The sequence below is a fragment of the Sturnus vulgaris genome, chromosome 7 (genome assembly GCF_052056855.1).
Source record: "Sturnus vulgaris isolate bStuVul1 chromosome 7, bStuVul1.hap1, whole genome shotgun sequence".
Lineage (NCBI taxonomy): Eukaryota > Metazoa > Chordata > Aves > Passeriformes > Sturnidae > Sturnus > Sturnus vulgaris.
In genome coordinates, this window is record NC_142249.1 from 9776994 (window position 1) to 9803456 (window position 26463).

The window sequence follows — 26463 nt, forward strand, 5'->3', positions numbered from 1 at the left end:
CAAAGGCAAGAGGACACTATGAAAGGCAATGGGAAATGGGAAGTGGGGAGTTTTCAGAACCCAGTGAATGAGCAGAAAGCAGATGTATTTTTGTTTGAGATGACAGCAGACAGGGTTTACATCTCTTCTTGCATTGTTTTGTTCAGCTCTTAAGAGCAAAAATACCCAGGTGTTTCAAGAGATGCAGCCCCTCCTTGATGTGGTACTGAGGAGTCAGAATAGTGTGTGAAAGGTGTTCTTATGCTCTGTTTTTCATTTTCCCAGTAAGGTGGGAGGAAGAATCGCCTGAATACTATAGTGTGTGCTGAAATGATGCATGTATTGATATGAATGAGCTTCTAGGAAATAATTTCCATTTCCTCTTAACCCGTGTACAGATGTCTGACAATTCTGGCACCATGCCTATCACAACTATGCTGGTGAAATAAGGAAATGGTTCTCTGTATCTGAAATAAAGCTTTATTTGAATCAAATATAAAATAATTTGTTTGAAAAAGTCTCAGAATTAGAATATAATTGTATTTTTTTCCAGCAAAAGCTCACTTGAGTAGCCTGATGTGTGACAAAGCTTAGGCAACAGTTTGCTAAATTTTTTAAAATTTCTGACATTACAGTTTTTCTTGACTGTGAGGCACAAACTTGGTGGAAGCACCTAGACCTGACTAGATTGTGTTAAATTGCCTCCTACAGTAAAAATGACTATAACAGCATTTCTGTGTGTAAAAGGGACTGCCTGTTCCTCCCAGGACCTACCTTTAGCTCCCTCGTAATTGAAATTTTGCAGATGCCTTCTGTGGAAATTGGTTGACCAGAAATATGGGAATACTGTGGTGTCCTACTTTCCCAGACCCTATTTTGCTGCTTTGTCCTTGGAAATGGGTAATGTGTTCTGTGTCACTGCAAAGAGATTTGCCGAAGCTCTTCTCTTAAATATCCATCCTAATGTTTGATTTTGCATTAAAATATTTTAAGGGAGTGTGGAGCTACAGAGCTGTACTCTATGGATTATGTGCATTGGCTGTTCATATACAAATGCAGCAAATGCTGACCAGCTCTGTGCTTCAGTTTGTTTAAAAAAATAGATTTTACAATGTTTTTTATGGTACCTGTATTGTCTAAAAGCAATTTTCTCTAAGTGTGTATAGTTGAACGGCAGTGACCAGCACCCCTGACACAGAACAGTAAAACATCAGTATCTTTTCTCCAAAGGGCGTTTCAAGGAGTAGCCTGTACTTGCTTTAAAATTAGAGCCATAAAGCTGCCACTTTGCCTAAAGATCAACCTAAATAAGGCAATTTTTAGCAACTGCTGCAGTCTGTGTCTGTCCTTATATACCCCTGTTCTTTACCCATCACTTTGGAGTTAGTGTTGAGTCCCTGGCTGGAAAGTTTTAAGTCTCAGAGTGATTCTGGAGAGGGATGGTCCAAACTTAACCTCCTGATAAGTGCAAGAGGGAGACTGCAGCAGTTGTCAACTTCCAAGTGTTTTGTTTTTGCAGCCAGGTGGAATGACTTCATTTGTTGTCCTAAGCAAGTGTTGTTCTTATCTAAATCTAAGGAATCCTGAGGAATTGATTTTTACAGCTGGTTAGGTATTTGCTGAATTTTCTCAGACCTTTTGTGAACAGTGTGAGCTGCTTTGCTTCTCAGTTCAGTCATAAGCTGTTGAAAATTAAATATGCAGATGGTACTTGCAATTAATTAATACAAAGTTAAAATTACCAGGCCAAAACACTTGCAGTGTATTTTTTATTTTAGCAGTCTTCCTGCTCCATTTTAGAGAGGAAAAATAATGTTCTGCTATTTATTTTCTGCTACTGTTTTAAATCAGGGGAGCAGCATATAAAACATCCTTATAAAGAATTGCGTAATTAGTTTCTAAATGAGATATTCTGATACCGATTTGGAATAGATAGAATGATTTGTGTAGAGTTAGAAAGATCTTTATACATGTATATGCCCATTTGTACTAGGGTCTATAAATTTCTGCATGGACTATGACAGGATAAAAGAACCCTGATAGCTGACAAATGAAGCCTGCATTTGGCTGTAGAGGTTATTAATTAGATTTGCAGGTTATTTGATAGCTACGAGAAGCATAATTGAAAACCAGCCAGAGAGCTCACCCCCGTGCCTGACAATAACTCTCACAATACACCCATAAAACAGTTATGGGAGTTTAGGGGTCACCTATTATGTCATTTTAATGCACTGTGCAAGGCAGAAAGCTCAGTCCTGTGTCAGTGCTTTGTACCTTGCTCCAGAAAAAAGGTACCCACAGATGGATGGTGCCCTGTGGGGAGGGGGGCTTGGCCCTGCACTAAATCACCCCCACTTGTACGTGGATTTTTAGTGAACTGAAGGGGGCTCTTACTTTTTCAATCTATGCTTTTGTAGTTTGTCACTGCTATTACTGTAGTTTTAGGGAAATTTTAAGAAATAGTGATTGGTTTTTGTGGGCAGGAGGATGACTTTTGTACGACCTTTTTGTACTGGAGCCAGATGTGTGTTGGCTGTCTAGATTATGTGTTTCATTGATTTCCACCCCCCATGGCAATGCCCATTGCAATATTGGATGTGTAGTAAAGCTCTTTATTCTTATTACACATTTTTTTCTTTACACATCAGTGCACCTTTCATATCCCTAATTGTGTTAAGCCAAAAAAGATGGTGTTCTACGAATGTAAAAGATGGGAAAAGGGTTGTTCAGTCAGCTAAGACCAAGGAAATGGCACAGCCCTGGTTTTCTCTGCCTGGTGTAGTCAATTGCCAGTGTGTGCCTTTTCTGGCATGGATTTGAACATCTCTGGGCAAGGGTGAGAGGAGTCCCCCCTGAAGGAAGGAACTAATGAATATTTTGATTGTAGTTACTGTTCATCCCATAAGATATTGCTTAACTGGGTAGTTATCTGTGTGTTTGAGAAGAGTAACTCCTTCCAGGGGCAGAACCTCTTTGGCTATAGGAACTTGGTGATAAATAGGGAAAGGGGCTTAGGGCTGGGTTGCAGAATGTGTAGGAATTCTTCCTGGGCAGTGCCCTGTGTGTATGTTTTCAGCACCACGTATCTCAGTTAATGATGTGTGTAGTTTGAAACACATTGGTGCCTGTGAGGCCTCTGGCCTTGACCATGGTAATTAAATCTCACATAAATGGTAACCAGATGACATGCTTGTCTGCAGAATTAAGAACAAATTACATGGACCATAATTGAGGGGTTTTTTTTAGACTGTTACATTTGTACTCAGCTGCAATTCCAAGCAGTTCTTTGTCTTAGTTCTGTGATACAATTTCTGAGTTAGGATAGTGAAATGAAGCCAAATTCCAGGTGTTAGATAGTTTTTCTCAAAGAAATGAGGTGTCATCAGTTTTACTGACCAGGATATTTCTGAAGCAGCTAAATGTGGTAGAAGGCCTTGTTTCCCTTTGTTTGAATAACTGCTGCATTTGTATGAAGGTTTATGAGAAACATTTTAATGCTGCAGGAGCTGGCATTTCCAGTGGACCTGCCAAGAGAGGAATCCCTTCCTCTGAGGCAGCACAAATCAAATTAGCGAGGACTGAGTTCTTTCTTCTAATTGTAGGAGTTCTGTCAAATCTGTTTAATACTGAGATACAGCTGACCCACTTGTGTTTGGCACGTGTCAGTGACCAGAAAAAAGCACAAGGTTCATCCTTTGTTTAAGTTTTCAGCTTTGGTTTTGTTAAAAAGCTAACCAACCGTTCATTATTTTTATCTGAATTATTTTTTCAGTATATTTTATTGCAAGTAAAATATCTTGCTGCAGTTTCTGTTATAGCTGAGACTTAAAATTGTCCTTGAAGGCTTGTAAATTAAGACATTTGTGAAAAGAGAAAGAAAGGGAAAGTATTTTCTTTGCAAATTAGGTGTGTTGGATGTTACTGTGGCATTGTTAATAACTGAATGCCATTAAGTTCGTGATACATTTGCACATTAAATGGATGTGAGGCTTGTGAGGGGATTGGTTTGAGGAGGGAGCTGGTCAGAGGATGTCAAGGTTGGAAAGAAATTATCAGTTCTGTAGGACCAGAACTGCAAACAAAGTCTGAGCTCTGGGGCCCTGGGAATATCTTGCTTTTAACTAGGCTGCAGCAACTGGTCTGCAAAACTATGGAGAACGTGGCTGTGTGAGTGGCAAAATGTTACTGTTGGATTCTGGCTTTTTTTCACTTGGGTTTTTAACATGTTATCATTTCATAAGCATTTGGATAGAGGCGTAATGATGTGTCCTTATGTCTCCTGTGCTATGACTGTTAAGGAGTGCAAAGAATAATTTTTTTAAAAAGTCTCTCCAAAACCATTCCCTGGGAGTTTAAAGTGACTTGTTGGCAGAGGATGTTCTAGCTGAGATTAGCAAATCCATGTGCAGGCAGGACACAGCTCCCTCTTGTCAGGAGGACTCCTGTGTTAGCACAGTCTGTGTCTGGGTGTTAAAGGCATGGAGTGAGCACTCCTTGCTGGAGTGGCTGCTGCTTGGGTGTGACAGTCACATGGGGGGTGTTGGAACTCTGGATACTGAGAATTTTAAACTTTCTGTGCTGACGAGCACTGACCCTCAGGAAAGCATTGCTTTTGACCTGAGGCCTTGGAAAAGGCTTCCAAAATTGGATAATAGAACTAAGATCATTCTGTGTTGTTTAAATAGAAGTGTGTAATATCACATGGTGGAAAATTTAGAATTTAAGATTTTGAAATATAACAATATATAGAGAGCAAAATAGAAGTTTTGGGGCGGAGGTTTCTTTCTTCTCTACCTTCTTTATGAGTCTAAGTAGGACCTTGTTTAATTGGATAGAAAATTCCGCATTACAGGTCATGGGTGTTTAGTCATTGAGTCAAAAGTAAAAATAATTTAGGTGTTACTTCTTAATTAAACAGTTTCGGTTTAAAAAACCTTGTAAGGAAAAAAACCACATTGCCATTTCACCATTTTTAGCTTATTAGCTAGAAGTGCTGTAGCACTCACTGTAACATAAACATTAATGAACATCTAAGTGTGAATATGAAGTAGCATATCTCGAACTTTTAATCTCAACTCTAGCAGAAAAGAAAAAGCCCCAAAAAATACAATATGAAATGGTGCCCTGTGTGAGGATCAACACAATAGGTGGGACTCTTCCAGAGCTGCCACTGGAGAGCTTGTCTCAGCAACCCCCCCAAGATTTCAATCCACATTTCAGGCAGAATATCACTTCTGGGAAATGCTGTGGCAATTTCTATACCCATAGGAGAAGGAAGTAATCAAAGTTTAGCATGGCTAAAAAACAGCCAATGGTATTCTTCAGTTCACCATGAGAGAGTGAAAATAGCACAGCTTTCTACAGTTTTACAGTCTTTTTATAAATTTTTTTGGAACCCAAAGGTTTTAAGAAAGTGGGGATTAGTATGGCTGTCAATGGAGGAGATGAGAGGAAGAAATAGTTTTGCATGGAACAACCTTTGAATTTACCAACAGCTGGAGGAGGGCTGTGGTATTTGCCCTCACTCCTGTGTTTTCTTGTTAGGCTTTTTGTCAGCAGGAAATGGAAAATACTCATTAGAAGTATGAAATGATTGAAAGAATGTGTCTTGCTGGGTACATTTTAGGTTTTAATTTTTTATGACTTATTTCAGCTGTTAAAACTGGGCTCTTTTTCTCCTGACTTGATTCCAGCTGTTAAAATACCAGTTTATAACAGGCATTTCTGGTATTCCTTCTTATTGGCATGAACTTGAATTCTGTACCACTTTATTTCTTACTTTTAAATATCATTTCATGATAGATTCCTGACTTCCAAGTGATTACTGGATGATAATATTGTGCACAGCCTGTTTTCTCTCCTCTGTAGTCATTGGCCAGAGGCAAATGACCTGTTTTTCAAGTTTTGGCAGCCCCTGGAATGATGCTAGTATCTGTATAACTGGATCAATGCCTGGAGGAGCTGTTTGGAGCCTGTAATTTGCTGACATGACATAATTTTTTCCCCCCATTATTACATGATTTAAAACCCCTCTAGCACAGTAATTTAAAGCAATTTTATTCTTGAAATATCTTACATAAGGAAAAAAACCACAGATGACATTGTTCCAAGATTATTGTGTATTTTCTGTTTAATTCTGTCAAATACATTTGAGTGCCATTGGGTTGGGTTTTTTAAATTTTTCTGAAAATATGTATCAATTTGCTCAAGGAGATGTAGATTTTTGTATAACATTGCAGAGAATCAATCTGGCACAGCTGGTGAGTTTTCACTGTGTATGTGGTAAACAGCAATAAGTGAGGCCAGTGTAGCTTTTGATGTGTGCAGGTCATTTTTTTGCATGAATGTACAATATGCTCCATGCATACAGTAGGTCTAAATAAATACTTATTTCAGAGAGGCCCAACTTGGAGGGTATCTCCACTACATACTGGTTTTTTTTTTTTTTTTATGGATTGCACTCAGCTCCTCAAGACCCATTCATTTAAATCAAGGTCAGTGGCAGTAATCTCTTGGTGCAATGTCAATCTCAGTTATAGTGAGGATAACATCATGAAATTGAAGTATGATTTTGGGTAGATACATTTCAAATAACTTAAGATGACATTTGACCTAAATAGAAATGCATATTCATGATGAATGTATTTGAAAGTATTAGGATCCAAAGTAGTGCAGTGATATTGAATAGTAGCATATCTGTAACCAAAATACTGGAAAATCTATTATTTAAAATATTTTTAACAGTGATCCATCCATAGATATTTTAATTTCTAACAACAAATTAACTCTGTTCTGGAAATAATGTGGAATTCTGTCTCTTTTCATATACAGTGAAAAGACTCCCCAAGAGTTTATTTGCCATCAGGATGGAGAGAAATTGAATGTGATTCAGAGCACCTTGTGACTGTTCTTCAAGGGGATTTAATATTTTCAACATAATTTTTAGTCAATGTAATTATGATCTCTGCAAGACACTGTGGTATTTATCAGATCCTCTAATTAGAGAAATACTGTTCAGAAGTTGCAATGTAGGAAGGTGAAAAGTAGCCCAGTGCAAGTCTGCTGGGAGATGGTAGCTTAAAACAGTGTCAGGATTCATTCAGTTGCTTTATAATAATGTTACACATGTAAATATAAATGTGTTGTCCCACTGTCTGTAGACATCAGGTTCTCTGCCTTTACCAACTCAAGGTGCATCTTGAAATGTGTGTGCCAAGCCAAGGGTTGGATAACAAGACCATCTGCATTATCAGTGTGATATTGCAGAGCACAGTTAATCTCACCTTGTCACAGGTGCATTCTTCAAGCTTAAACAAAAAGGAGATGATTGCTTTGTAATTTGGTTTTGAATGCTTTATTTAGTTTTTTCTTTAACTGTTATTATATTATAGTTATTATATTTGATGAGTTTGATAAACACTTTTTTATACCTTTGTGCCTTATCTTAAGTTTTTTGTTTCCCCCTTCTCTGGGGTATATAATTGCATTATATACCTTTGGCCAGGGATAGAGATCCACTGTGCAGTGGATGAATAGCAAAGACCTGAACTCCAGGACTTCTTTACAAAATTATGGTCCTTAGTTGTAATGTATTATCATGACTCCCTTCTTTTCTTTTTGTCAGTAGGATCTGTTTTTACACTAAAAGTTCAAGTAAATGACATCATCAGTCATCAATACCTGCGACAAGCGGTGGTAGAGGTGTTTGTTAACTACACCCTGACAAATTCTACTCTTACTGGAAACAATGGAGCAGTGTTAATAAAAATCCCCTACAAATTAGGATTAAGCTTAACTATTGTCTCATACAAGGATGGCTACCTGCTGACACCTTTGCCTTGGAAGACTGCGAGAATGCCAAGTACGTAAGCGTCTTACAGACCTATTATTAAACTGTATCTAGCAGTAATTAAATTTCTCTCCTAAGCTGCCTGGGTGGTTGCTGTCAGCTGGACACAACTCGGTGAAGTCAGTCAAGGGAGGTGGTGTCTGTCAATGCAGATCTAAGGGTGAACGGTCTGTTAAACCTGTCAAAATTCTGATTAATCTAAAACAGAAAATAGCCCTTTTAAAGTCTAAGTGGGTTATGTTGTGACATGCAGTGAATTCTTAGAAATTTTTTGACTGGAGTTAGCAAAGAGCTGTTAATGTGTTCTGACAAAAATCCTGTTGACCTGAGTGATTCTTGCAGTGCCAATGCTTTTTGTCTTCTAAGACAGGTATAACCTGTTACAGCTCCCCTTCAGCAGTGTTTCCTCACAGGTTTTCTTGTTTAACTACTGCATGCTTTTAAAAAGGCACATGATTTTTTTTAAAAAAAGAGACTTTTAAGAATTCTAATCACTTCTTTATGCATAGAAGGTATAAAACAGTAGCAAACATTCTACAGAGGTCTTTCTGCCTCAACACTAAAATTGCTGCTCTGGAAAATAGGAGTAATTTACTTAGTCTTCATATGCTCTCTGGTTTATCAAGTGCTCTGTTCAATAGTTCTTTAGATTTAGAGGCCTTGGAGGATTTGTTTTTGGTTGCACAGTGTAACAGATATCATAATTTTCCACAGTATACTCGTTGGTGACACTCTCGTTATTCCCACAAAGTCAAGCTAATATATGGCTGTTTGAAGATACTGTCTTAATTACTGGAAAACTGTCTGGTAAGTTCTGTATATGCAGACTGCAACTAAACACTTTGTGATAGCCATCTGTACCCACATGGAAAAAAATTAAACATCATCTTATTCTCATATATTACCTATCTACTTAAAGCCAGATTTTCTGTTAATTACGTAGCTGTAGGAGGGGCTGGGACAAGTGCTAGACTAGAAATACACAAATCATGCATGAAAAATGGGTGAAAACAGGTTGTTATGCTAAGTGGATTTCTGAAGAGCAATAAAAACATTGTTTGTATGTTTTACTGTGGCTAAGACAAAATATTACTCTTTTACAGATGCCAAATCTCAACCGAGTGTTCAGTTTCCAAAATCTTTACTAAAGCTTCCAACAAATCATATTGCAAATGTTACAGCCTATCTGACAGTGCCAGAGCAATTTTTGAAAGTGGACAGCTTTCTCCAAACAACAGGGATTATTCTAAATAAGTCAGGTATGTGAGTATGGTTATGATGGTTAGGAATTCTTATAAAGAAAGATTATAATATTATAATGCATATTGAGTGCACAGAGTTTCAGAAAAACATATGCTTAATTTAAGAGGGCCTGAAACCTGCTTCCATTGTATTAGGTCAGAAAGATTCCACAGGAGTAAGCTATAAACACATCAGGTGAGTAATCAATGCACTCTATTTTGGTCCATGCAGTATAAGAACAAATTTTGCTGCACTGAAATACAACTTCAGAGTCTGCTTTTTACATTTTTATATATCTGTGTATATGTATGTATGTTCATGATATCAGGTGACTGTGGAATTGGTTTAGTAAACACCTTAAAAATCCAATTATAGCCAGACTGTAAAGTAAGTAAACCTCAAGAAATCTGTGAAACAGGAGCAATTAACTTCAGCTGTGGAGTTTGTGCATTTTCACTGGAGTGATTGGTTCTAGGGGTTACACCCAGCACAGAGATTGCATGGAACCCCTGCTTGGCTCACAGACAGTCTGGGCACAGTTGTAATAATGTTTTCTGTGCATCTGTTTCACTGGAGAAGCACTAAGTGGTTTCATGAGTCGTAACTCTGCTCTTATACCATTAGATTTCTTTAGTGTTTGTCATTCTATCAGATAGTTTTTAAATTTGCATAAGTAGGTTTTAATTTGCATCTGGTAGTTGTGCTGTGTGCAGTTCCATCTTTCTTTTGTTCTTTTCTTTGTATTCCCAGGGGATCTGAAGCCATGAGGCTCTTAAATTCATCATGGTGCAGGAAGAGCATACTACGTGGCTTATTTAAGCTCATCATACTCCATTCTTTAATTTTCATTCCATTAAAGGCAGCATCTATACTGATATTTTGACATAGATATTTTAAAATCTTTCTTGTCTGTATTTCACCTCTTTAAATGGAAGGCAGAAGGAAAGAAGCATAGGAGAATAAGCAGTGTTTATCCTCTTTGAGTTTTCCCTTCAATCTGTCTGGCATGTGTTTTAAATTATTCATATACCCCTAAAGGAATAGGCTTCCTTTTAGGGCAGGTGGAAGCTAATTGATATCTGATGTGCCAGGAGTTCTCTCACAACCAGCTTCCAACAGCCTGCATAGATTTAACATTATTCTGCTACTTAGTAATTCTGTTTCAGCTTCTCTCACCATCCTGTCATACTGGGCATTCTGGAGCATTTGCAAACTGGTGAAAGGAAAACAAAGGAAAGAAAATTTCAAGCTGCTTTGTAAATGCAACATTTCCTCTGAGTGCTTTGACAAGCCTCATGATTAACTATTCACTTAATTCTGTCTGCCAAATTAGGAAATTAATCCTTACAGGAGAGGTTCCATATGTTTCAGTTTCATTCAATATTATGTATACATTGTGATAATACCAAAATTCTTGTATGATCTGTATTTCACATCAATTAGGTGTTTTGTAATCTGATTATCTGAGGGGAAAAACCCTTCCTCCTCTACCTCAAAAACGTTTTGTCTCATCGTTAGTTCTAAGGTCAGCATAGAACCTGGATGCTGCAAATCTGTTTCTCTTATAGCACTGGTATAGAAATGACTGTGCTTTGTTTTAATCATAAGTTGTTAAAAGTTCAGAAGAAAAGTAATCTTGGTTTTTATTTGACCAAGTTGATAACAGCTGACTGTAGCTGGAAGTGGATGAGGGCTTGCCTTTAGTGGCTTAATTCTTAATTTATTTCTTTCTAAATAAACTGTGAACAGAGAATTAAAAGATATTTCTTGCCTTCAGGTTTCAAAAGCATGGAATTAACCCCTCTTGCTGCCGTATGTGTAAATGTTCTTTTGGCTGGGAAAGAACTGAACATAAATGGTCCCATTCAGGTTACACTTCCTCTTCCCACAACTACTGCAAAATCAGGAGATGCTGTACCTGCCTGGACATTTGATATGAAAATTGGTAAGTGGGTTATTTGTTATTTTGCCTTCTAGCACATGCCTGTAGTTTTGGGCACATGGCACTGTGGCTCATGGAACAGTGATGGCACAATTCTATGAGGTGATGGTCAAGAGATGGTCAATTTTTAAAATGGACTAGCTTTAGTTGTTCAAAGGTATTTCCCTGCCTTCACTAGTTCAAAAAGTTTTGGCAAAATTCACTAGCATTCCTCTTGCCTGCATTTAGTGTACTGGATTTTTTTTTTTCATGGGAGGCTGACTGTTCACAGAACATATATTTTAGGTGATGCTAAATTTCAAGCCTAGTAATTTTGTGAATTCCTTCTTGAAAGAAAGCAAACCAGAATTGAAGATTTGGATGCTTTGTTTCCAGAGTGAAGCTCTAAAGATCCTTTGATGCTAGAACTGGAATAGATACTGCTTCAGTTAACAGAAACAATTCAGGAAGTGAAATGAAGGGGAAATAAGAGTTATCCTAGGGAACAACACAGTTCTTCCAGTATGCAAAGAGAAGGCTGGGGATTAGTCATTCTAAACCTTTTGTCATCCCTTCACATCTAATTTTAATCAAGAGTGAGTAATGAGCTGTGTCCACATAACCCATTTAATGACCTGTATTAGGTGTGGGTGCATTAGTGTCCTGATTGTGCTAATTGCACCTCAGGTCACCATCACACTTCAGCTTGAAACAAGTGAGTGAGGAGGTCACATCTTGCTCCTTATCAAGGCAAAAAGCTTTTGTTTAGCAGTTGGAAGTACAGGACAGGGACATCAGCTCTAGCAAAGTGTTGTTTACATGTTCAAGAAAGAAACTGATCACCCTTAATGAAAAAAACCTGAAGAGCATGGATTTGAATTAAGGATGTGCTAATAAAATTTGGCTGGGCTGTCTTGTTGGGAAAAAGTAAATAGGATACGTTTTAGCATAGAAAATTAAGTCTGTCTACACACCTAGAAGACTTTAGAGGGGTAATTGGTAGAAAGAGATGGCACTTTTCTCCAAAGAAAGGGTTTTAGTCTGAGGTGGTAAAATATCAGCCAGGGTTTAAATTTCTTACTGCCACACTTTTGCCAGCTCCTGTGCTCATCCTTTGCTAAGCTGTTTGGCCTCCCTAAACAAAGCTAAGTCAACACTGTTGTTAAAACAAAGAGTTGACAGAACTGGAGCAGCACAGGATCAGGTTGGAATATAAACCAGTGTTTATGTGGGTGTTGAGGGTCCTACTCAGCATCCCTGCATAGGCCTTGGGAGTAAAACAGGAGCCAGAAGCATGGCATGCTGATCCAAACCCCAATAAAACCAGTTGTTTTTTCCTCTCCAATGGGATGTACTTTACAGAGATTCCATAAAGGCAAGTTGTTTGTAATGGATGCTCTCTGAAGTGTATTGTTCACATGGAGCCTTTGCTGCTGCTTGCTGAGGAGAGGGGAAGGAGGATGGCAAAAAAACCCAGCACCTTTGGGGCATAATTTAACTTTTTCTCCCATTTCTTCCTCTCTAACAGTAATAATTTGCAACTGTATTCATTTCCTGGATGCTTATTCCTAAGTACATTCCTTTTATTTTTTTACCTTTGACCTGACACATGTAAAATGACTTTTTCCCAAGGTAACTGAGTAATAGCAAGGCACGTTTCAGTCAAGGTCCTGGTGACTGAGGGCAGCTGAATACCTCAGCTCTGCAGCAGGCATTCCAGAGCATCCATAAGGAGCAGCAGGCCCCCATCTGAGCTGAATGCAGAGCTCCTGCTGCACTCAGTAATGAGGCTCTGGCCTCCAAGATGTCACATGCAGGATGTCCCCAGCAAGACACCGACACAGTTTTAAACTCTGAAGTCCTTGGGTAATGTGTTATGATGGTAATCAGAGCTCCCATGTCAGCATTGATACTGGCAAGGGAACAGGGCTGTGTGTGATGTGGTGTGGGCTGACCCATATGCTGCAGGGAAAAAAGAGAAACTGCTTTCACAGGTCTGCCTGTGCAGTGTTCCCAGGGCTTACTCCAAGTGGAGTAGTACTGAGACTGTTCCTGGAAAATGAGCTTTGGTAATTGTACTCCAGCTGCTGTAAAAGCAGAATTTGTTCATCTATATTGAGTGTGGCTTCCTTCGTACGAAATATTTTGCTGCATTAGTGCTAAAAGTACTTTGTGGATTTTAATATCATTACAAAAAAACAGAAAGCGTGCATTCAACATTAAATTGAGAATTATATCCTTCTTCTTGAATGTCAGTAAGCCATAGAGAAAATGGGCTTAGTCATGAATCAGATTTTTTTGTCTTAATACCAAGTATTTTCTATGGAGTATATTGGGGGAAGATAAAATTTGCTGAAAAGGACAGCAAGCATTGTGTAACTTCTTACGGATTTGTTCAGTCAAGATAGAATTTCTGGAGACCTAGAAATTATTTTTGCCTTTTCTGCAATGTTTGCTGATATTACTCCTGACTCTGGACAAGGTTTCTCAGGTGGCTGAGAAAGCACTTTCAGAGCTCTAGGTGATTGCTGCTGCCTTTCCTTCCCCTCTTGTCAGCCATCACAAGCACCAGCAGAGGCTGCATGTTTTACTGCTAAATGATACTTTCTCTGTGCCTGTGCATGTAAGCATCTGTGGCAGGTGCCCATCCTCATCTTTACCTCCTGGCTGGGAGATATGTCCTTTTCCTTTGCTGAAAGAAGGGTCCTGGAAGAAAATCCAATTGAATTAATATAAGCTCCAACTTACATGAGTTACACTGTTTTCATACTTTGATTATTGGTGTTTTTAAAATGCTGTTGGTTCTCTCTACCTCTCAGTATTTGCAGGTTAAATATGTAAGGTTGTTTAACATAAGGCTGTTTTCTGCCCTTAGAATTTCACAAATGGCCCACAATAAATGTGTTTAAGTGAGTTAAGTATAGTTCCCTCTCTTCTCATGGATGCTTTATTAATTGTAGAAGCTGGCATATCATAATATATTTCCTTTTCATTGCCAAACAGATGGTGTGGAATCTGTGTCCTAACAATAGCACTTCCTTGGGCTAACTCAAGTGTTGCAGCCTCGGGGCAGGGAGGAAGAGAGAAACATTCAAGACAAACATTGTTTATCCAATTGTGGCTTTATAAGATTAAAATGTTTCCCCACTAACTTCTGCTAGCTGATGTTAAACTTGTGTTCATATTCAACAGTTCCCTGCTCCCTCACCTTTTAGTCTTGGCCTTAATGCATGCTGAAAGTCATGTAATAGGCATTTTCAAATTAATTATGTGCATATTTGTGAAAGACAGTTATTAATAGAAAAGGAATCATATTAAGTTTACTTCTGGTAAGTAGTGTTGATGCTTTGTTTCACAGTAAACGGCCACAGAGAGATATTTGCGATGAAATTGTCAGGAGAGGAAGTTTGCCTGTTCAGTTCAAGCTGTGTAATAAACCATGGCTAGGTCAGAAGTTTCAGTTTTTCCCATGACCTTGTGTATTTTGGTAATGGCCTAATTGCTGATGGTTTGAGGTATAGAAGAATGCTGCATGGCACGTGCAAATGTTTTGTCCTTTTTTTTTTTTTTTTCACAGGTGCTTGGGTAAACCGTGGGCTGGGAATGGTCAAGGAAGTGGATGGTCAGTTAGTATGGACATACACTGCTCAGCACTTGGGCTACTGGATAGCAGCTCCACTGCCTGGAACCAGAGGTATGGCAACAACTGGCCAATAAATTGCTGAGTTCCCCATGTAAAGCTGTCAGTTTGATTGCTTCATTTAACAGCAGGAAGGGAGAAGTGACATGCAACTTCACCACTTAGATAACTTTTGTTTGAGTCCTTACAGTGATTTTCTTGCAAGTTTTGTAAATTCATATAAAAGGATCTATCAGAGAAACAGTGTGGCTAATTCCAAAACCAGATAGCACTCTCTGACAGGGTTCTAACTAGAAAATGTAGACCACTTTTCTAAGTTAATTTGGACAATTAATACAAATATAATTTGTCTGGATTGAAGCAGATGTCTTGGTAAGGCTTTAGTACTTGAGATGAACCTGTCATTATATTGTAACCTGTTTGTATATTTTCTAGTTTGCTGAAATAGCAAGGTGAAAAGGGAAGGATGAACATAATGCCATTGGAACACAAAATCACTGGAAAAGTACTGTTCAGTTTATTAGCTCTGCATATCAAGTGGAATAATTTGGTTTTAAGAACTAATGCTTGTCTGGTTTTGTTTGATGATCTAGAATCCATTATTAGTGCTGTTTCCAAGGACATAACAGCTTATCACACCATGTTCCTTACGGCCATATTGGGAGGAACTGTTGTCATTATCATTGGATTTTTTGCTGTTCTTCTTTGTTACTGCAGGTAAGCAAAAGAAGTTCCAGTGACCTCATTATGAGTGAAATTTGAGGTTGATAAAATAGTCTTTTGAGGTTAAGACTTGTTTTCTTAGCTAAACTCTCATGTGTAGCCTAATTTTTTTTTAAATCACAGTTGTTACAGAACTTAAAATTAAGTTTGTGATGTCAAATTACACTACAACCTCTTAACCAAAGTCTAACCTTCAGCTTTAATAGTCAACAGTCCAGTACTTCCTATTATGCTCTGCAGTCACCTCGTTTCTCTTTTGCATAGGGATAAATGTCATCGGACACAGAAGAAGGAAAAAAACACAACCAAGCTGGAGGTCATAAAAAAAGACCAGACAACGTCAACAACTCACATAAATCACATCAATGCTGTCAAAGGGTCTTTAAAGCTGGAGGATAAGTCACAGTTATATACAGGAAAGAGTTCTTCATACAGCCCTCAAAGAAGGCTGTCCATAGACACAGAAGATGGAAAATCACAAGACAATTTTAAAATCTACTCAGAGGATGCTTCTTATCAGTCATCCTGTCAGACTGGTCAGGCAGGAAATTCAGCCCATTCAGTGGAGCCCAGTGCTGGAGTGAGGCTTTTACAGCAGCCAAAGCACAGCAACAGTGCTATTCCCCAGGCTCCTAGGGATATTCCAGACCAAAACAGATACCTTTCACTGAAAGAGGAGATGTATGGGCTTGCCCATATCCCAGAACATCTAATGCATATTTACAATCAGCCTATTGCTATTCTTCAAACCTCAGACCTTTTCCACTCCCCAGAACAACTGCATCCTGCTAAATCAGCAACGTTGCCAAGGAAAGGGCAGTTGGTGTACGGCCCCATGATGGAACCCATGAATCGTGACAGTTACATGCAAACACTCCCCAAAATGCCAGGGCACTCCCATCCCCAGCCCTCTGCCTGCAGAGATGAGAACAGTGCCCTGGATGGTGAAGAGGGCTTACCTTCCCAAACATCCAACTGGGGCAGGTACACCAACAGCTTACTGGAATCTGTCTCTGTTCCTGGGACATTGAATGAAGCAGTTGTAATGACTCCGTTCTCATCCGAACTTCAAGGGATTTCAGAACAAACGCTGCTGGAACTCTCTAAAGGAAAACCATCTCCACATCCTCGAGCATGGTTTGTGTCCCTGGATGGAAAGCCAATTGCTCAAGTGAGGCATTCTTTCATAGATCTGAAAAAGGGCAAAAAAACTGAAAGTAATGATACCAGTCTGGACTCTGGTGTGGACATGAATGAGCATCATCCTAACAGGAAACTGGAGAGAGAGAAAACTTTCATTAAAAGTATGCCACATTCTAAGATTCTTTACTTGGAAGATCTGGATCTGAGTAGCAGTGAAAGTGGGACCACTGTTTGCACTCCAGAGGACCAGGCTGTGAGACACATTATGGAAGGAGGGAATGGGCGAGTCCTGGAACAGCACGATGAGGAAGGTCTAAGGAAAAAACCTCTATCAGGAAGTCATGAGTCTGGTATCCCTTCTGCTAAAAAAAGGGATAGACCACCTCTCATGAAAAGAGATAGCAAAACCAACATCTGGAAGAAAAGAGAGGAGAGGCCTCTTATTCCCATAAATTAAAACACAATGTGCTTTGTGCTGTTGCTCTCCCTGCTGGTTGTTGACCTCTTGCCTGCTTCTGTAATTCTGCAGTGTTGGGTTTACATGGGAAATGTTGATTTCTAGTATCAAGAAAAGTTTCATTTTTTTAACGTACAGATTTAAGTTACCAAACTTCATCTGGGCAATTGATATTCCATGTGAATTGAAAACAGGGAAATGCTACTATTAAACTTTTCCAGTTCCTAATTTTACCGGCAGTAGGAGGAAGGCCCACATTTTACTTAGCCCATCATTCTTGGACACACCTTTGGGAATGCACAGTGAGAAATGTAGGCACATGATTTAGTTTTTTTGTACTTGTAGCTAATGCAATGGTAGCCTAGTTAAAGCCATTCCTCAGCCTTGTTCCTAATCAACCTGACCATCTGTACAGTATTTTATATGTGAACTTTTCTAGGGATCCCTTACTACTTTGTAAAATGTGAAATGTTTCATCCGTTGGTCCTGTGACACCAGCAGATGAGCTCTGTTGGATTTATCAGCAGAGCTCTATAGCGTTGCTTCCCTCCCTGTGTGCCCATCCATGTGCAATTCCATACAACAGTGGGGAAAGGGAAGGGTACAAGTGTGGCTGCTGCAGTTCATGGTCCCCTCTATCTTCAGTTGCTGCCCATCTGCTTTGTTTAAATCTGCTTTGTTATGGCCCGTGGATGTTGAGGACTGGCATCAGCTGAGAAGGGTCCACATCTAGCAGAAAGGAACTGGTTCTGGTAGCATTTGAAGCTGCAGCTACTCCTCATCCCAGTGTCTTGTTTTGGCTTCTTTGTCAGTGAACATCTTCTCTTCTGCATGCTGTTGGGCCAGCTGTGCTCCACAATATAGCCTTGAATCCGTGCATATTTATAAGTGGGAATTTGGCCCCTGATGAAGTGTGCAAGATTAGACAAATTATGCCTTGGAAATAGTTTCTTGAGCAGGAAATCTCGGCATTGTCGCTTTTTATTTTATGTTTAAAACAATGGCCGATCATCTGAGGTTTATGTGCCTACATTTTGCCAGCCTGAGCTGCTTTTGTCTAGGTTTGCAGAGGAATTAAACAGGCTTTAAAAATTGGGGGGGAGGGTTATGAGCATGAGACAGCAGATTGCAAAATTTGGTCTATAATGCAATATAAATACTATTTATGACTCATCTTAAGAGTTAAATTTACCAAAAGTCATGAATGCATGAATTGTAACTAAGATATGTATAGAGGAAGGAAAGGCCATCAGGATATTCTTTAATTTTAATGTTCATCTTGTCAAAGTGATCATTTCAACTTTGGCTAACAGAAAAATGGATGCATCTCTTAATGTGCTTCATATAGGAAACAGAATGTATTTCTGTGGCTTTGAGGCTGTTTCCCTGGTGAAATAAGTTCCAGCATTTTGGCTTTGGCAGTTTGATTATAAATCATCCTAAAAGGCTTTATAAATATTTCCCTTAGAGCTTGGTTAAGGTTCTGTACCAAGACCCAAACATACAATGCCTATATTTGAATTGTGATGTGAGTGGTGCTTGGTTGCCTGCCTTGTAGTACATTCAAGAGTTGGGAAGTATTCTATACTGGGCTTCTGGGAATATTTACTCAGGAAATATAACTGTGAAATATGTCTGTTGTGTTGGCATTGTCAGTTGTCTGGTGCTGTTTCTAGAAGAATATGGAAGGTAACCAGGATGGTATCAGCAATGCATCAGTCCAAAATGAGCATTTGCTTCATGAACAAAATGTTCCTATCAAGTTCAAAAGTATGAAAGTGCAAATTATGTTTGATATAGGTATGTGTGTGGTGGGTTAACTTTGGCTGGATGCCAGGTGTCCATCAAGCTGCTCTAGCGCTCCCCTTTTCCAGCTGGACAGGGGAGAGAAAATAAGATGGAAAACAACTCCTAGACTGAGATAAAGCAGTTTGCTAAGGCAAAAGCAAAAGTCTGCATGTGCACAAAGAGGAAAAAAATAGGTTTGTTCTCTACTTCTCATCAGCAAGCAATGAATGTGTGGCTGCTTCCTGGGAAGCAGGGCTTCAACACGTGTAGTGGTTGCTCCGGAAGGCAAACCTTGTAAATAACAAACGCTCCCACTTCCTCCTCCTTTCCTTAGCTTTTATATCTGAGCTGATGTCACATGGTATGGAATATCCCTTTGGATAACTTGGGTCAGTTTAGTTGTGTTCCCTGCCAGGATCTTGCCCAACCCCAGCCTGCTGATTGGCAGGGAATGTTGGGAGTGAGCACTGATGCTGTGCCAGCCCTGCCCAACAGTGGCCAAAACACTGGTGTGTTATCAACACCTTTCCAGCTCCCAATGCAAAGCACAGCGCTGGGAAGGCTGCTATGGGGAATGAACTCCAGCTCAGCCACACCCAATATCCATGGGCATCACCATCACAGGTGGGAATCTCAGCTTTGGTGCCTGGAGCATTTCCTTCCCCTCCTTTGGCACTGACCTCGGTGTCTGCAGAGTTGTTCCTCTCACATGTTCTCACCCTGCTCTTCTCTGGCCACAATTACATCTGCACAGTAACTTTTTTTCCTTCTCAAATCTGTTGTCACAGAGGTGTTACCATAATTTCTGGTTGGTCCAGCCTTGGTCAGCAGTGGCTCTGTCCTGGAGCTGTTGGCATTGGCTCTGCTGGACATTGGGGAAGCTTCTGGCAGCTTCTCACAGAAGCCACCCCTGTAGAGCCCCCACTATCAAAACCTTGCCACCCAAACCCAATACACACGGTGAAGCAACTGTCCCCCTGCAACCCATGGAATGCAGATATCCACCTACAGCCTGTGGAGGATGCCTGGAAGAGGCTGAGCCCATGGGAAACCTGTGCTGCAGCAAGAGCTGTGGAGAGAAGAGCCCATGGTGCAGCAGGTTTCCTGCTAGGACTTGTGGGGGACTCACACTGGAGGCAGGCTGTGCCTGAAGGACTGCAGCCTCTGGAAAAGTGAGCCACCTTGGAGCAGTTTGTGGAGAGCTGTTTCCTCTGAGGACTCAAGTTGGAGAAGTTCATGGAGAGCAGCCTCCTGTGGGAGGAACCCTGAGCTGGAGCAGGGGAAGGACCTCTGTCCCTGAGCAGTGGCAGAAACCACGAGTGATGAACTGACCCATTCCTGTCTCCCTGTGCCACTGCTGGGAGGAAGTAGAGCTGGGAAAGAGGGACGGGTGGGGAGAAGGTGTTTCTCAGATTTATTTTATTATCCTGCTCTGGTTTTGTCAGTAATAAATTCAGTTAATATCCCCAAAGTGAGTGAGTCTGTTTTGCCTGTGACAGTATTCAGTGAGTGATCTCTCCCAGTCCTTTTTTCAGTTCAGGAACCTTTCATTGTATTTTCTCTCCTCTGTCCACTTTGTGCAAGGGATTGGTAAGAGTGGCTTTGGTGAGTGCCTGGCATCTCGCCAGGGCCAAACCACTACAGTGTGCAAATAAGTCTGTAATTAAATTGGCCTGAAGAACCTAAAAGAGATTTAATTATGATTCTTCTATTTCAGATGTGAAGATAGCTTGTCATATTAGCATGCCTTTGGTAACAGGTATTTTGTTGTCCAACACCAAATACGTTTTCACAAAACTTTTTTTTTTTAATGTGCAGTTCTACTGGATTTTTAATATGACTTTCTAGGCCCAGATATTGATAATTTCATCCATTGCTTTGTTATATACATTAGTAGAAATCAATTTATATATGCACATTTCTTCTAAAAGCTGCTCTTGAGGTTCAATATTGCCCTGTTTGCAGAGTTGCATTGGTTCTGATGGTTCCCTTTTCAAAAAGAGATTATTCTACATTCTGTTGAACATAATAGAAAATACCTGACAAGCTAATGGTTTTGAAGAATTAATATTAAGTTCATATGTCTTTACTTGAAATTTTGATCACCTACAGTAATATTTCAGATTTTTAAAATTGTATATACAAAAAAGACCTAATTTCTCAAACTTACTTGTATCATCAAAAAATACAGACTACTGTAAATGGCTTTATTTATGTGAGTTCAAAGGAAACAAGTTTGACACTCCATTGTTCTTGTTCTCTGACAGAGTAGGTCAAAGAAAAAGGATTAGAAATCCAACTCTAAAATTATTATTATTTATATTCATACAGAATATTTCAGAATATATTATCTCAGTCTTCACATTCCAGCTTTATGTTGGAATTTATGCACTGGAAAAACCTGTATTGCCTGCTAGAGATTAGAATTGGTTTTGGTTTTAGATCATTATAAAAAGGAGTTTGACTATGCTGAGCTCTAAAAAGTTTAATTCCACAAAAAATTCTACATGATGTGTAACGTGTGGAAAAGAGAAAATTTCACAATGAACTTTGTTTTGATAGTCAAACTAAAGGTTTTCTGTATTTCTTTATATGACTTCAACATATGAATTTATAGGAATCGCTGAATTTATTTTTTGAGATTTTTTTTCTGTTGGCTCTTTGTGGCATTAACAGACTGTTAAAATGCTGGTGCTAGAATTAGGACTATACAAAAATTAGCAAGGATTCATGGCACACAGCTCTTGGAAAGGCTGGGGAAACATTCAGAGGTTTGGATTTCTTTGAATCTGGAGGTTGCATACCTTGGGAATAAGAAGTGCACCATGTCTGTGAGCCCCATTGAAGGGGAGGGGAATGAGTAGGGAAAATTGGAAAGGATGCAGCTTCTTTCTGATGCTAGTTTGCAAACTGATATGTGTCTGTGCTTTGGTGGAATCAGTTCTTTCTGAAGAACACAAATGTTTGCAAGTCCTGTGTCTCAGTTCTTCACAAGGCACTTCTTGAGCTGTCAGCTTTTGCAAGAAAAGCCCTTATTTATGTACATATAGTTTTAAATGCAAGCTCATTGACAGTAATTTTTAGATCGTTACCAAATGCTAGATATTATAGATGAAAAAAAAATGGTGGGGGAATCACTTAAAAATCACATTAAGAGAAAAAAAGTCTTTATAGTACAGTCAGAAAATAGAACTCTGGTATTACAAACCTGAAAGTAAAAATTATGTGTTGATTAGGGACATTATTTACCACTAAAAAGCTAGAGATGATGCACCAAAAATAATCCAGGATGTAGGAATGTTTATTAGCTGTCTCCTTTGTTTTTATGCAGTAATTTGTACCAAAGAGGATGAAATGAACGGGCACCAGTATAAATTCTTGTTAGTTAAAAAGTGACCAAGTTTCACAACACTACTGATCAAACACTGTGCAAATGAAAAGGCAGTGCACTACACCTGTTGTCTAGGAAAACCTGGAGATAAATTAGCCTGCTGAAGTGCCTTTCCCTTTCATCAGACTTATTTTATCAGTGGGATACCTGACTATCTTAAAAGCACATTATGGGATTTTTTTCTGTTAGCCAAAAACCCCCTGAATTCAGACAATTATGTAGATTTTATAATATTTTCAAAGGCAGATCTAGTGTTTTTTATGTTGGAATATTGACTTCTGCATGTTGATGATGATGTAATTGTTGTTAAACCTGGTTTTGGTATTTTATGTTTGAAAAAAATTTTGAAAAATATATCTTTAACAATCTGAACAGTAGTGTTTTTTAAAAACATGCATATGGGATCTGATTCAACTTTGTACATCGAGTGCAAGCATCTTGAAGTCACTGGATTTACAGGTATGAAACTGACTGGGATATTAACTTCAAAAATGAAATTAATATATGTTTTTATATAAACACTATTATAATTATAAAAGTCCTTTTTTCAGCTGCTAACTTGGCTTGCCAGTAGCAGCAGAAAGAGTATGGAGATAGGTACATTATTCTTATTTTCTAGAACCAATTTTTATCTCAATTTGGAGCCTAATCTGCATGGTTTTTAATTTTTTTTAAACTTTCTTTTTAATTTTTTAAAATTCAGTGGTATGAAAACACAGTACTATGCCTATGGAGGTAAAGATGAGCATACTTTTATAGTAATTTGTACTAATTTGTGCCACACTTCTAACAGTAGGCAGCTACATTTATGTTAAAGAAATTATATGAAAGGTTGTTTAAATGACTTGAATCTGAGCTTCATTTTCTTTAAAAAGCAGTATTCATTGTGTTCTGAAAGAAAAAAAAAAAAGCTTCAGGTTTTTTAAGACTGGCAGGGCAAAACTGTCATTTCTTGTTGTGCTAGCACTCTCAGCCTGAAAACTGTCTTACCAAATGAATTTTTTCAGTCAGCTTTAGGACTTACTGAACATACCTATATTCCCCCTCCCCGAAACATCCTGGTACTTTATTCCCCAGGCAATTGATTTAGCTCCTTGAAGCACTTGTTGCACTTCAGTCCACGTTAGAACAGTGCTATATTTCCATGTCACTGTGTAGAAAGGCAGTTTTTAGTGCTCATTAGAGCATGTTGTTCATACAAAGCCTGGCTCTGGATGTTGCAAGGCAGGTGAATTCATGGCACTGGCTGTGCTCACCACCTGGAATTCTGGAGCCTTACATGCAGCAAATGGTTCATGACCTTGGCAATTATTTTCAAAAACTCTCTAGTATGGATATTGTTTATGTAAAACATTCTTGATATTCGGCATCCTGGTTTTAAGTATTTCTACCTTTTTATATTTTGTCAGAGGTGTCTTTTCATCTCTGTATTTACTACAGTAAATCAGTATCAGTGTATCTGTTGCTGAAAATGGGACTAAGATTTGTAAAATGTTACAGCTTATGCAATATAATAAAAATTTTAAAAAGTTATCAATGCCTGCAATTTTATTTGAGTATCTTTGAAGCCATATGTTGTTTAGGAACATCTCTCAGCACTTTCTTTCTAAGTATCATGAAATGTATTTCTGTCATCATCACAATTCCCATGACAAAAGATTGTCATTCTCCTTCAGGTTACCAATTCTAATACAGTCACATTCTCTGTTCTGTTTCTTGTGAAGAAAAGCTTCTGGTAGTCTTCAGCTGGACCTTGGAGACCATTTCCTTGCAAACAAACAAAAGCACATCAACAGAATAAGGAGCTTGGTTAAAAAGTTTTTAACCCTTTATGACCAAGTCACAGCTAAATTATTTATTTGGAAAAGGACAATCCAAATGCATACTACAGAATCATTTGGAGATGTACTGCACTAAGAGCAAGTTTAAAAACATTTGCTTTGTTTGCCATGGATGTTTGTTTACAAAGCATATGTTGCTACTCTTGGTGAAGTTGATGCCGAAAAGATTTTTGGTTTTTATACATTTTTTATACATTTTTCATAAACTTTTAGCTTGTAAACTATTATTATATAGTTACATAGCTCCTTAACTTTCCTGCCCTTTCTCTTAGATTTTAGAACAGCAAGCTAACCTTCCTGGAATCTTACTTAGTCTTTCCTCTAGAGTGAACCAAGGACATTTTGATTTTTTTCCAGATATTGAGGGGCTAGAAGCTAGGAGGGGAAAACCAAAAGAGGGGGGTTACTTAATTAACTGCTCCTTTAATTGGATGATTTCTGTTAAGTATGCTAATTTGTTCAACCTTTAAAACTGTCAGAGTCCTGTATCGTGTGCATTTTGCCACACTTGCACCTGAAGGACCCTCACTGAAGACAATCACTTTTTATCATTTAATATTGTTTGGCTTGTGATTTTAGGCCTCAAAGTCAGTTTCTTACAGAACTGTAGAGAAGTAAGTGACAAGCTATAAGATGTACTCAAAGACTGTCAAAATACTGGTTTAAAAAGATTTTTGTAGTGCTTTCCTACGCTGGAAATGCTCTGCAGTTATTACAAAGGTTTCCAAGGTGGCTGTTCAGTCTTGTTTTCTCTATTAAATTCCAAGTTGTTTAGTTTCTAAATTCTATTAGAATGAAAATAAGAAGTGCATGTTTTTCTCTGTAAAGTGGACACTTCACTGCAGAGCCCTTCTCCAGTTCATCTTGGTGGTCTGCCCAAAGTTTTATGTATTTAATGTCAACATTACCACAGATAATATCTACAGAAAATGAATTCCAATTTCTGTTATCTCTCCAGAAATGAGAAAAATCATATAGCAATACTAAATAGTCTTCCCTTTTCTTTCCCTCCTTCCTCTTCACCCACATTTTATCTCCTAAGATTGGCACATTTTCCCAGATTGCAAAAGGGCTGTAACAACTGTCAGGTATTTTTCCTTGTGTATTTATTCTATCATTAGAAGTGTAGCAAGTCAGAGAACAAATCTTATGACTAACCTGCACTAAGAGAATGGAAACATTTTCCTTAATAACACCTCCTGACATGGGACAAACATCCTCTTCAATAATTTCTCCCCGATCAATGCATTTGTCATTCTCTTCCTTGTAAGAGTCTTAAACTGTTTTACAGAGAAAGTACTGATTGTGTGATTGTATGAGAGAAGCTGAGTAATTTTACTATAGCACATTAAGTTTAATACATTTAAATCTGTTTTATAAAATAAATTTAAATCAAGGGCTTAGTCCCCCTCCCAGCTTATATTCCTGTCACTGATTTCTTCTTGCTCTCCAGAGTGCCATAAGAATTAAGCTTGCTAAAGCCACTGATTTTCTGTTGATGTGGTGGGTTTTAATTCAGCCTGTTGAATTTCGAGGTGAGTAATCCATCCTTATTCCTTTAACAGAGATGGTGCGGGGACAGGAGCAGCTGAGGGAATTGGGGTTGATTATCCAGGGATTTTCTCGCTGGAAGGAGGGCGGATGGACGTCGCGGTGAAGGACACAGCCTCAAGCTGTGCTAGGGGAGGTTTAGGCTGGACATTAGGAAGAATTTCTTCACAGAAATGGTGATTAGACATCGGAACGGGCTGCCCAGGGCGGCCTCACTGCGCCTTGGAAGTGTTAAGGAAAGACGGGAAGGTGGGGCGCCGGTGCTGGGTCACAGGCTGGCGTGTGGGTGCCGTGATTGAGTGTGGGACACAGACACCCTCCGCTCCCGGGGCGAGTAAACGGGAGCCCGGGGCGAGCAAACGGGAGCCCGGGGCGAACACGGCGGGTGCCGGGCCCGGCCCCTCAGGGAGCGGCCGCCATGGCACGGCCGGGCCTCAGCTGTGCCCGGGCGCTGAAGCGGCACCGCCTCACCCCGCCCTGCTGCTCCTCGCTCCGCTTGGAGCTTCACACAGCCGCGTTTGATTGAAATTCACAATTGTATAGAAATACACACGTGTTTTGCCACGTGCTTTGCCAAGGCTGGCAGCCCTGAGAACAGCCAGCGGGGTTTGCGCTCCGCGCCGCGGCCGCCAGGGGGAGCTGTTGCACTCCGTGCCGCCCACAAAAATGCGATTTTTTACCCTCCCTGGTCAATGTTTATATCGATTCCTCAAACGGTTGACAGTTGCGAGTCCTTTGGTAATAGAAGAGTAATTTATGTAGTTTTTACTGGATATAGTGTGTATACATATATATATATACACACACACGCATATATATAACCTATATTATAATATATTACAAAATCTATAGTATATATTATAGTATGCATTATAACATATAACATCTATTATATTTGTGGAAATTATATATTATATATATATAATATTAAGAACAAG

General features: G+C 39.1%; 1 protein-coding gene and 1 long non-coding RNA gene across 5 annotated transcripts in view; both read left to right on the forward strand.

The window, feature by feature from the left end:
* FAM171B (family with sequence similarity 171 member B) overlaps positions 1–23666 on the forward strand; it is a 37491-nt gene extending 13825 nt beyond the window's left edge. The window contains exons 2-9 of one of the 3 annotated variants that reach the window (XR_015804773.1): positions 7604–7840; positions 8543–8635; positions 8932–9087; positions 10848–11015; positions 14569–14685; positions 15225–15348; positions 15619–19453; positions 19634–23666. Coding sequence is in view for 2 of the 3 variants with exons in the window: in XM_088167748.1 (XP_088023874.1) it covers positions 7604–7840; positions 8543–8635; positions 8932–9087; positions 10848–11015; positions 14569–14685; positions 15225–15348; positions 15619–16954 (2231 nt within the window). In the remaining variant the exon portion in view is untranslated. Of the gene's footprint in view, positions 1–7603; positions 7841–8542; positions 8636–8931; positions 9088–10847; positions 11016–14568; positions 14686–15224; positions 15349–15618 lie in introns of all 3 variants that reach the window. The other 2 variants (XM_088167748.1, XM_014880958.2) reach the window with 2 other exon arrangements.
* A 1771-nt stretch (positions 23667–25437) lies between these two features.
* The window catches only part of LOC106855920 (uncharacterized), a 180678-nt gene continuing 179652 nt past the window's right edge, over positions 25438–26463 (forward strand). Inside the window, exon 1 of one of the 2 annotated variants that reach the window (XR_015804776.1) lies at positions 25438–25509. This is a non-coding gene — a long non-coding RNA (uncharacterized LOC106855920). The remainder of the gene's footprint in view (positions 25510–26463) is intronic. The other variant, XR_015804777.1, reaches the window with a different exon arrangement.